This window comes from Polypterus senegalus, chromosome 8 (assembly GCF_016835505.1).
Source record: "Polypterus senegalus isolate Bchr_013 chromosome 8, ASM1683550v1, whole genome shotgun sequence".
NCBI lineage: Eukaryota > Metazoa > Chordata > Cladistia > Polypteriformes > Polypteridae > Polypterus > Polypterus senegalus.
The window spans coordinates 88,054,800-88,067,348 of NC_053161.1; the positions used below are offsets into that span (position 1 = coordinate 88,054,800).

The 12,549-nt window shown below is 38.5% G+C and overlaps 1 protein-coding gene across 4 annotated transcripts in view; it reads left to right on the forward strand.

Moving 5' to 3' along the window:
- LOC120534111 (suppressor of tumorigenicity 7 protein homolog) overlaps window positions 1-12,549 on the forward strand; it is a 214,591-nt gene that overhangs the window by 86,436 nt on the left and 115,606 nt on the right. The window contains exon 1 of one of the 4 annotated variants that reach the window (XM_039761389.1): window positions 4,247-4,358. The exons of the other annotated variants lie outside the window; for them this stretch is intronic. Coding sequence (XP_039617323.1) covers window positions 4,277-4,358 — 82 coding nt within the window. The 5' untranslated portion in view covers window positions 4,247-4,276. Of the gene's footprint in view, window positions 1-4,246; window positions 4,359-12,549 lie in introns of those variants that run through there. 4 annotated transcript variants of the gene reach the window in all.

Below are 12,549 nucleotides of genomic sequence, written 5' to 3' on the forward strand. Positions count from 1 at the left end.
ACATCTCATTTTAACGGATTTTGGAAATTTAACCTTAATTGGAAAGTTAACTTTCTTTGTGTTTTAAAGTTATGAAACAGAAGTCCACTGCACATGCTCTAGCATTGAGTACTGGAGTGTCAAGAAATGCTACTGGGGCTCCTTTATACATACCAAGAGCGATACACCTTTATAATGCCTGACTGTGACTGCTCTTTTTTGTCTTTAGCCAAGTCCAAAGGTTTCCTTTTTCATTACTAACTCTAAAATGTGTTTGAACAGGGTTAATGTTGTTTGTTTTATGTATTTATTTGTTGAGCTTCTCTAAAAAGCAACATTTTTCTGTGGGGCAAATAAAGTACTAGTAATCTGTCTTTCAATCTACAGTGACCAAAGTGAACACAAACATGGCATAGACAGCTAAATTGCATTCAAGCTTGAGGGATGGAGGGGCTTTTATGTATTATAACAGACAAATTGTTACAAGATTATAAAGAATTCCCTTCTGAAACCCTATTCTCCCACACTATACACTACTGGTTCCTTTCTTGCACTTGATATTTCCGAGACAGGTTCAGACACCCACAATCCTCAAATGGTATACTGTATTTTCATAATTTCTTTCAGCCTCTGTAATCTAATAGAAATCATCCACCACATAGTTTTCTTTGCATGTATATTCAGTGGAGACTCATCATCTATGTAGCCACTAATACACACCAATCAGCTACAACATTAAAACCACCAGCCTAATAATAATGTAGGTCACCTTTGTGCCACCAAAATAGCTCTGACTGGTTGGACTCCACAAAACCTCTGAAAGTGTCCTGTGGCATCTGGCAGCAAGAAGTTAGCAGCAGATCCTTTAGGTCCTGTAAGTTGTGAGATGAGACTTCCATGGATTGCATCTCAAAGGTGCTCAGTCAGATTGAGATCTGGGGAATTTAGAGGCTACGTCAACACTTTGAACTCTTTGTCATGTTCCTCAAGCCATTCCTGTACATTTTGTTTCAATGTGGCAGGGAACATTATCCTGCTGAAACAGGCCACTGCCATTAGGAAATACTGTTGCCATGAAAGGGTGTAGTATGTCCGCAGCAGTCTTTAGATAGGTGGGACATGTCAAAGTAATATTCACATGAATGCCAGAGCACAAGGTTTTTCAGGCTTTACACTGCTTCTGCTGGCAGGCCCTCTTTCCATAGTGCATCATACTGCCATCTCTTCCCCTGGTAAATGACATGCATGATCTAAAAGAAAACCTGATTCGTCAGACCAGACCACCTTCTGAAAACTTCTGAAAACTCACATTGCCATTGTAGGTATTTTTGGTGATGGCCAGAGGTCAACATGAGCACTCTAACCAGCCTCCGGCTACACAGCCCAAGACAGAGCAATTCACTGTATGTTATGACGCCATTCTCTTATGGCCAGTATTAAGGTTTTAAGCAATTTGTGCTATAGTAGCTCTTTTGTGGGATCAGAACAGACAAGCTAACCTCCGTGCCCCACACACATCAATGAACCTGTCACAGGTTCACCGGCTTTCTTTCCTTGGACCACTTTTTGGTAGGTATTAACCACTGCATATCATGGGAACACTACACAAGACCTGTAGTTTTGGAGAGTCTGTGACCCACTTGTCTAGCCATCACAATTTGGCCCTTGCAGAGTCGCTCAGATTCTTAAGCTTTCCCATTTGTTCTGTTTCCAACACATCACCTTCAAGAACTGACTGTTCACATGCTGCCTAATACTGTATATCCCAGGCCTTGACAGATGCCTTTGTAACGAGACAATTAACATCATTCACTTAATCTGTTCCCTGGTTTTAATGAAGTAGCTGATCTGTGTATATATTTTTCCTGTGTGTAGTTGCTGGATGTAACTATTATAATGCTGCAATGCAGAATGAGAATGTTTAAAAGTGTTGAATGGGCAAAAATAACTAAAACTAGTATCAATAATAACGTGAAAACAGAAAGCTCTGTTTAATTGTAGTGTCTCTTCTAAGAGCACATAGGCCTGCATTGTTACAATGCATGCCAAAAAAATAAGACTACAATAAAGTTCCTAATGAAACATTTACATCACTCTTCCCCTCGGACATGGAAAATGCATTTATGGAAATGGCCACCAAGTGTTTTTCACAAGATAAACAAGCAAATTTAGTCTTGTACAGAGAGAAAAAAAGATTTATAAAAAAGGTTTTATGCCTTCTACTTACTCTTAGTGACTTGGAATCTTTAAGAGAGTTAAGATTTAAAGATTTCAGGAAAGAAATAAAACATTAACATTTATAAAGCTAATATGGTGCCTGGCGTTTTTTGTATGACATTGTAATTAAACTAGTTAAATGAAACCAATAAATTACCTCTAACTAAATCGTAAGTTAAAGCAAAAATTGCCACCACTGCTTTGATTCATGTGATGAGTGGGCTTGCACTTGAAAATAAATTGACCACCAGGGTTTGGGTTACCCCACAGATAAATAGAAAATAAGCAGCTGTTTCTAACCCGTGTCTTATGCACGCTGGAAATGAGAAGTCATTTGGGATAGCCAAGTCAATTTTTATTCCATTGAAACTTTGTACTGGAACGTTTTATTGCAATTCTACCACAACAATTCTGCAGTGCTGAACAGTTTTTACAAAGCAACATGTGTAGCATCTGAAAGGCTTGGGCTGTTAAAATCATACACATCAAGATTTGATCTTGCAACCTTGTGGTTTCCAGTCCAGTTCCTTAGCAAAAGAGCTGCACTGCCTTCTTCTAAAAGCTGTTAATTAAGAGACTTGAAGTATAGAACCATTAATCCCCAGAGCAGCTCCTCACAAACCATACTGCACTTTGAATTCCGTACTTAAAGCTGTTAGAGGTGTCACTCCCTTGTGAAAACACACAGACTTTTCCTGTGGGTCCTTTACTGTATAACTAGTTTTACAATTGTGTTGCCTTTTCTCATTTTACATTTAATTAAAAAGACCCTAATGTAGTGGGCTTTATAACATTATAATTCTGTAATAATAATGTTGTTGTTTAAAACAAAAGTAAATTGTACAGCTTGATTATGAGTTATGAATGTTTCAGCAGTGCGTCTTGTGTATCCTTTGAGATGTGAATGCTTTCACTCTGATCTATTAAATTACCAAAAAAAGGTTAGTTGCAGCAAGTGGGAATAACACACAGTCTAAATGAGGGAATCTCTGATGAGTAAATTAATCAGCTTCATTAGAGTAAACATCTCACTGCAGGTGACCTAATTAAAAACACTGAAGTACTGCAACTTGTATTCTAACTGCCTACTTTCAACTACAAGTGTGACGTTACAACATAACACGTAAGTGATAGCTGGAAGCTTGACAAGTAAGTTAATCATCTCCTACTCTGGCTGGATCCATATCAAGTAGTTATACACATCAGAAGTTTTTAATTTACACGATATTGTGATCTACATCCGCCCTGAATAAACTCTGTTCTGCACACCTCAAAATAACCTGTAAGCTCTTAGCAATTTTTTTGGTCTCTTTTCATTTACTTTAAGTGACAACAATATGCTGATTAAATGTTTTATTTATTCTCATTACTTTGGTGTTTTTCAATGAGAGTGCTTTGAAGTGTGGAAATGTGTTTCAGTGGAGAATTTAGACTACAGGCCCGCCTCAAGTATTTAATAAATGCTGGCACAAGTGTGGAATATCATGTACCTGAAAAGCATTTACCCATAGTACAGGAGACACTGCATAATATTTCCTGCTATTGTAATTAGCCTAACAGTGATGTTATATTGTTTCAGTGAAATATTAGCCATAATGTTCTTTTGCTGGGAGTATTTGCCATGATTTGGAGGTGTTGCCATAGAAACAAGTTAACTGCTGCAATCTATTTTAGGATTCTTTGCTGTTCATATGTAGCCTGGAGTTTAAGTTAAAAATAAAAAATTAAAGCTAAATGTCTTGATTAATGTGTGTTTATCATCCTAGTCTGTACTTGTATGTGTACATTAATACATAATGAAAACACAAAAGAATTCTCATCAAACCAGGAAAATTTTAATACTGGTTTTATTGGGTATCATTATTTGGATAAATCACTCTGCACTGTTTCTAATATTTGTATTTTATAAGGGGCCATAGACTTTTCCATTCACCTGCTGCAGTCTTTTTATAGAGTTACAGTATGTTTCAGCAGTTTCCAGAACTGAGGTCTGTTTGGCCATCAGTTGTCTTTGTATGCTTCAGGAAGAAGGTTCTGTCCTATTCTTACAGTAAATAGATAGAGAGGAGATGGGTGTGTTATGGGGATGTATATTACCCAGCCTTTCCTGAGAGAGAGATACAGTATTTTGGAACATCTGAATGTCCTTTTGTTTGTGATGAGTAAGTAGTGAAATGAAGTATTGATTTCAGATAATTGTCTGATTGGAAATAGATTTTGAAAATGTACATTTAAAAGCTCAGTAAGGCAATTCTCCGATACTGAATTCTGTTATTTAGTTACTACTTTAATGGAATGTGGAAATAATAAATAATGTTACATCGTTTAGTTGAATTGAAATTGTTGTTTTCTATTGGATCTGCTGCCTGGAGAGCACTGAAAGACTAGGGCCATCTGACTGTACAATATATCAAGCAATTTTGTATTGTTAATCTGTAGCTGCTCTAGACGTCTATTTTTACTCCTCAACGCACTGGAAACAACACATTCCTTCAACTCACTGTCTGGCCTTGCATATCTTCAGTGTTTATTCTGACTATTGCTAAATATAGCTGGAAACATGACTCTATGTGTGGGTAAAGCACACTCTGGTATTTTATGAAAGCCTTAACTGGCATGAGAAGTAAACCTGTCAGTAACATCTGGTGAAAGTTACCATGTTTTGTTCCTAAGCTCTACAAAACCTTATCTGCAGAGTCAACTTCAGCTTTACTTTTAAGAGGACGAGTTCACTCAGGGTACAAATGAACAATTTATTTTATAATAAGCTGGTCTCTCTTTTTTATTTTAATTGAGAGAAATCTGTTCAATTCCAACAGGCATACAGTGGGATGCAAAAGTTTGGGCAACCAGGTTAATAGTCATTATTTTCCTGTATAAATCGTTGGTTGTTACGATAAAAAATGTCAGTTAAATATATCATATAGGAGACACACACAGTGATATTTGAGAAGTGAAATGAAGTTTATTGGATTTACAGAAAGTGTGCAATAATTGTTCAAACAAAATCAGGCAGGTGCATAAATTTGGGCACCACAAAAAAGAAATGAAATCAATATTTAGTAGATCCGCCTTTTGCAGAAATTACAGCCTCTAAACGCTTCCTGTAGGTTCCAATGAGAGTCTGGATTGTGGTTGAAGGTATTTTGGACCATTCCTCTTTACAAAACATCTCTAGTTCATTCAGGTTTGATGGCTTCCGAGCATGGACAGCTCTCTTTAACTCACACCACAGATTTTCAATTATATTCAGGTCTGGGGACTGAGATGGCCATTCCAGAACGTTGTACTTGTTCCTCTGCATGAATGCCTTAGTGGATTTTGAGCAGTGTTTCAGGTCATTGTCTTGTTGAAAGATCCAGCCCCGGGCGCAGCTTCAGCTTTGTCACTGATTCCTGGACATTGGTCTCCAGAATCTGCTGATACTGAGTGGAATCCATGCGTCCCTCAACTTTGACAAGATTCCCAGTCCCTGCACTGGCCACACAGCCCCACAGCATGATGGAACCACCACCATATTTTACTGTAGGTAGCAGGTGTTTTTCTTGGAATGCTGTGTTCTTTTTCCTCCATGCATAACGCCCCTTGTTATGCCCAAATAACTCAATTTTAGTTTCATCAGTCCACAGCACCTTATTCCAAAATGAAGCTGGCTTGTCCAAATGTGCTTGAGCATACCTCAAGCGGCTCTGTTTGTGCTGTGGGCGGAGAAAAGGCTTCCTCTGCATCACTCTCACATACAGCATCTCCTTGTGTAAAGTGCTACCGAATGGTTGAACGATGCACAGTGACTCCATCTGCTGCAAGATGATGTTGTAGGTCTTTGGTGCTGGTCTGTGGGTTGACTCTGACTGTTCTCACCAATTGTCGCTTCTGTCTATCCGAAATCTTTCTTGGTCTGCCACTTCGAGCCTTAACTTGAACTGAGCCTGTGGTCTTCCATTTCCTCAATATGTTCCTAACTGTGGAAACAGCTTAAATCTCTGGGACAGCTTTCTGTATCCTTCCCCTAAACCATGATGGTGAACAATCTTTGTCTTCAGGTCATTTGAGAGTTGTTTTGTGACCCCCATGTTGCTACTCTTCAGAGAAAATTTAAGGAGGAGGGAAACTTACAATTGACCCACTTAAATACTCTTTCTCATCATAGGATTCACCTGTGTATGTAGGTCAGGGGTCACTGAGCTTACCAAGCCAATTTGAGTTCCAATAATTAGTTCTAAAAGTTTTGGAATCAATAAAATGACAACGGTGCCCAAATTTATGCACCTGCCTGATTTTGTTTGAACAATTATTGCACACTTTCTGTAAATCCAATAAACTTCATTTCACTTCTCAAATATCACCGTGTGTGTCTCCTATATGATATATTTAACTGAAATTTTTTACCGTAACAACCAACGATTTATACAGGAAAATAATGACTATTAACAAGGTTGCCCAAACTTTTGCATCCCACTGTATTTGATTACCTAACAACTAAGTTGTCCCAATATCTCATCCTGCCCCTTGTGTACTCTACAGGGGTTTTTGATCATAGTAAATGACATGGTACTATGCATTAAATTCCTGGTTCTTTTCTTGTATTAACATCCTTTTAAGCTCTGCTTATGCTTGAATATATATGTCACATTGTTAAAACTATAGCACACATGTATTCATATGGCACCAGTAGTGAACCTCATCTGAAGGCATTCCATAAAATTGGGATAATTAAAATCATTTATTGAATGTTTCATTTGTACAGTTTTAGTGCAGGCAAGTTAACTGACTTTTTGAGGAGCATGTAAATGCTTCATTTAAGGTAAAATAAACAGTTTTAAGACTTGGATTAGGTTGCCTCATATCCTTCTCCTCTAAACCTTAGACGAGGGAGACTGAACCACTGTTAGAATAGAGGTATGTTCCTAATTCTGTTGATGCACTTCATCTTGGAGCATTTCCGCTTTTGCTAATGCATATCTTTATGAAATTGGAACTACTAAATTGTAGGCTGGGTTTTGGCCATTTTGGTACACTTAAAAGCGACAACGGAACAATTCAGCGGCAGCCATCAACTCACATACAGAACCATAGGTGAAGGGCTTAAGCATTTCACTCTTCTAGTGCTCCTGTGTAGAATAATTATCTCCTGTACCATCATCAGTCCACACCTTGAACCTGTCCTAGTCATTCAATACATAAGACACAATGTTCCTCTGGATATCAAGAGTGAGCCTGATATGGCCTTGCAATATATAACACAGAGAATGGAAAAGGCAGGCGCCATCTCCGGGCATGGAAACCTCTCGGTAAGTGACAGTTCTTTGATTGATGGTGATCACCTCGATAGACATGTTAATGGGGGTACTGTTGGAACGATAAAGGAAATGGGTACCTGAACAATGTAAACTAAGTCTAAAATACCTACACAATAACTATAATCGTAATAAACAAACAATAAAACAGCGGAGAAGCAGTGGATTAAATAAAAAGGCTGCAGTTATCAGCAGGGAGACGTGAATACCGTGGCGAAGCAAGGAAGGGAATGAAGAAACCGTAACGACAGACGGCCTTATATAGGCAGGCAGCCAACAATGTTGGAGGCATGGGGATGGGGGACCCAACGCCGCCTCACACGGCGACCAAGCTGCAGGCTATGGACTTATATATATGTACGTGATTAGGATTCAGTTAGCGTTGGCAACCCACGTACCAGATTTCTTGAAAATGGGCCCATAGGTAACAAAGATCGTTGGAAAGTTTAATATGGTGGCTGACAGTGGCGTCATACTATCGAAATAAGTACGTACATCGGTTTCGGTTAGCGTAGGGAAGCCGCCTACCAAATTTCGTGAAGATGGGGCCAAAAATTAGAAAGTTCAACATGGCGGATGTTGTCGACCGTTATGACCGTTGTGTAGAATTTCGAATTGAAACCTGCTTAACTTTTGTAAGTAAGCCGTAATGAATGAGCCTGCCAAATATCAGCCTCCTACCTACACGGGAAGTTGGAGAATTTAGTGGCGAGTGAGTGAGGGCTTTGCCTTTTATTAGTATAGATATACAGAGGCTGCAGGTGAAGGAGTTATTGGGTTCATTGATGATAACTAGAACACCACACAGTGTGGTGATTCACCATAGTGGTAACAAGGGCAGAATCAGAACAGGTTTAGTTGCCCATTTTTTGGTTCATCAGAACTGTGAGAAAAGCAGGTACAAATAATCAAGCAGAAAGTAGTCCCCAAGTATCCAAGGGGGAGACATTTTATGCCCCCCACCTGCAGATGAGTGAAACCTGCAGATATTACCGAACCCTATATACAGTATACAGTCAACCTGCGTTGGTTATGTTCCTGAAAAACCATTAAGATACAAAAAACGGGGAAACTAGGTCAGGATGGACACTGCTGTATTCTGCTCTTGCCCCTTGAGACTTATTAATGATCCGTCAGCAGCATTCTTTGATGACTCTTGGGTACACTAAGTGGTGGCTTACTCAAGATGGTTTCCAAAAGGCTTGTGATCAGTTTTCTACCATAAGTGTATTGATGGAATTTCTCCATACCAAACATGATGGCTAAACACTCTTTTTCTGTCTGAGCATAGCCTCCTGCCTGCATGAGTGCTGGTCGTAACCCTGTCTCCAATGAATTGCATTGGAGTACAAGGTCTTCCTCTGAATTGTAATATCTTAGGAGATGAGCTGTAGTTATATTTTTTAATTTCATGAATGCCTCATTGTGTACATCTGTCCTTTTCTAAACTGGATCCTTATGTGACAGTTGTCTCAGGACTTCATAGTTGTCCACAACAGGTGCTCATAAAATTTTGACAGGCAGTTTATCGTTATTAAAAATTTCTGCAGCCCTTTTATGTCAAATGGTCTTGGCATGTCCGTGATGGTTCTGCTTTTCCCAGGATCTGTTTTTAAACCTACAAATGTTCATCTGTGCCCCATGTAAAGAACCTCTTTTTGTCTTAACTTTAATGTCTCTGTATTCAACTTAATGTTATGCTTCCTGCACCACACTAAATAGCTTTTCTATCTTGGCATCATGGTCTGTCACAGCTGCTTCATCATTCTTGAGAATATGATTTGCAATGGTATGTACACCTGGGTAGCTCATCTAGTGCCTTGTTCAGCTGGTGTTGGAAGACTTCTGGTTCAGGGTTTATGCCCATAGACATCTGTAGCCATCTATACATGCCAAAAGGTATTGCAAAAGTCATCAAGTAATGTGACTCTGCTGTCAATGCCACATGTCAGAACCCATTCTTTGTGTTGCAGTGAAAACTCTGGTGCTTGGCCAGATCTGGCAGCATATCATCTATTGTTGGAAGGGTAAATTGTTGCCTCTTTAGTTCCCTATTGAGCAGCCTTGGATCAATGCATATTCTCAGTTTACTCAATCTTTTTTTCTACAATAACCATTCTATTGATTCACTTGGTGCTCTTCTGTACCTGTGCAATAATTTCTCTGTCCTGTGACCTTCTCAGCTTATCCTTTTTAAGAGATTCATTAAAGAAATATGAGCTTGTCTCTTTCACAACTTTACTGGTGAAATTTCAGGGTCCACTTCAATCTGGTAAGCCCCCTTGAGACTGCCATTTCCTCCAAAAACATCAGCAAACTCAATTAGCATATATTTCAGTTTCCATGGTTGTCTTCCATCATTTGCCTCAGTGACAAGGTCATGTATTACCATAATATTCTCTCGCTGTGTTCTCACTACATCCATTGCCTGCACTGCTGTTAATAATAACAGCAGAATAAACTGGTGGAAATATTGCTTCCTGTTTCTTGGGCTCCTTATTTTAAATCTCCACTTGGCAATGGGTTTCAGTCTGCTCTTATTATACATAAGCAAACCTCTTGAGTCTTCTCTAGTTGTGTATCTGGGCTAAACAGGTAGACTGGTGTGATGATGCAGTTGGCTCCACAGTCTAGTTGGAATTTTACTTAACTATCTCCTATTAGCATTGTTGCAAAAAGTTGCTTCCCTTGTGTCCTGTCACCTTTTTGCAGTGAACTGAGGCGGAGTATCTCATGAAACTGTTACTCTTCAGTTTCTGTCACACTCTTGACTTCTTTATTATTAAAGACCTTGGACTGGCATGTGGCTGCAAAATTATTTAATTTGCCACCTTTTTTTGGCATTGTTTTCCATAGGGTGGGCAGGTTCTTTTTTCCATACATGTTGTTTTCTACAAAATGTACACTTTCTAATCTGGGTCTTTTCAGCTTTCTTAACTGCATTCACTTCTTCAAACTGCTGTCTTTCTGTTGTCTGAGTATTCTCTTGACAGTTCAGCAGTTTTGCATATTTGCAAACATTTTCCCAGTGTCAAATCTTTGTCTACTAAAAGTGTGAGTTCTGAATCCCACATACTATTCTGTCTCTTATTAGTGAGTCTTTTAATGTTCCAAAGTTGCAAGTTGCTGCTAACACTCGCAAATCTGTGATGTACTTGTCAATATTTTCCCCTCTATTCTGGCTTCTGGAGAAAAGTTTATATCTCTCAACAGTTTAATTCGGTCTCAGATTGCAGTGATTATCGAACTTAGTCAATAATGCGCTAGGTTGCACTGCAGCACATCGCCTTTTACAAAGTTCTCTTCCTGATTCCCCTATCAAATATTTGAAAAGTTTTACCTTCATTGTCTTTTTTGTTTCATTTAAAGTGATGTTCATGAACAGTAAAAATGTGTCATTCCGTAACTTCCATGCCTTGGATATATTTGGTTCATTCCAATTCATCTCCAACTCAACATCAAATTTTCTTGTGCACCTTCTCAAAAAAAAAAAAATTCTCTGCTTTCATGTTTCAGTCACCACTGCCACCATGTTTTACGATGCTTTCTTAATTCAATTTCTAAGATATACCCAGCATCTTGGTTCTCTGCCACTTTACTTACAACACTCTAAAGAGCAACATCTGAGCATCTACATGTCTTATACAAAAGACTCCGACATAACTAAACCATCCAATTGGTAGAAGCGACATGCGGACTGTACAAAAGACAGGGAGTTAAAACAGGACAAGCTTACTGTATGACTGTGTTATTTCTCATTCATGGGGAACAATTGCAAGCCCAGGCTACCATCACAAAAGGGATTCAACGGCTTAAAAAGTGCTACTCGCCGTTGTGTTGACGATCGTTGATCCATTCAGTACAGTGCGCTTACAGCACCTGGAGATAAAAGGACATCACAGTTCTGTTAGTGCTGTTGTATAATGGGCATCTCAGAATTTTTTTCTTTCTAATATACATAACTGTAAATAGGCACAGGTAGGAGGCAGGAATTGCAAAATGGGGTTACACTTTTGTAGATGCAGATGAGCGAATCCATACTGAGGTTTTGCTGTATTAAGCAAATAATAGTTAGCTTAGAAAACTTTTACTCCGCAATTGCTTTAGCGTGATTAACAATAAGATAGAGGCTGGTTGCATGACTGGAACAAGTGATGTTAAAACTGTAGACAACAGGATCATTCATGCTAGTTTTGTTTGAACAGGTACGGTAGGTGCACGGTTTTCAATTTTATGTGTTTTTAATTTTGGGATTTTTGCAGGGCTCAGTTGCACAACTAAAAAGAGAGTGTGGTGTGTGCAGTCCGGCAGCAGAAAAATATTAATAAAATGTCAGTTTACTATTCATTCAGCTGTTTGCTATAGATATGTTGAGACAGTGTGATTGGGTTATGTAGCGGCTTATGTTCATACTGCAACTCATTGAGGACACAGGCCAGAGATTAAAAATGGGATGGATGTTATTTATTTCACATGTGAAGGACTAAAGTATTTTAGAAAACGGAAGGATGTATCTGGACTACTATAGGCATACAAGAGTATCTCACCCAATGAGTCTTAGGTAGCTCAATGTTTCCAGATGACATCTTTGTGATACTGTTATATGCTACCACATAATCTCTAGACACTTAGCAACAAACCCTAAAAATAATGAACCATTCATTCTGTTGCCCTGGCATCTTTAATCAGAACTTGAGCATACACTTTTTTAAAAAACAAAGGTCAGCCAACTCCACACAGCTTGACACTTTCACCTCAGCTAATATGCTCAGAAAAATATCAGGTTGAATTTTGAAGGTCTTCAAAATGTTACATTCAACTACACAACTACCTACTCTGTTAGTTTATTCCATGAATCTACAGTTGCATGAATAAACAAACCTAATAAATAAAACAAAACCTAATTCACCCTTTTATAACAATAAATACAGTATCTTTTATGTTATCACTTTTCATCTCCTGTTTACTTAAACAGAAATATTAATTTCCTTTAGTCATTCCTTAAAACCCATGGCTTACAATCCTGAATTTTGTCTAAAATTGTGCAACTTGCTGT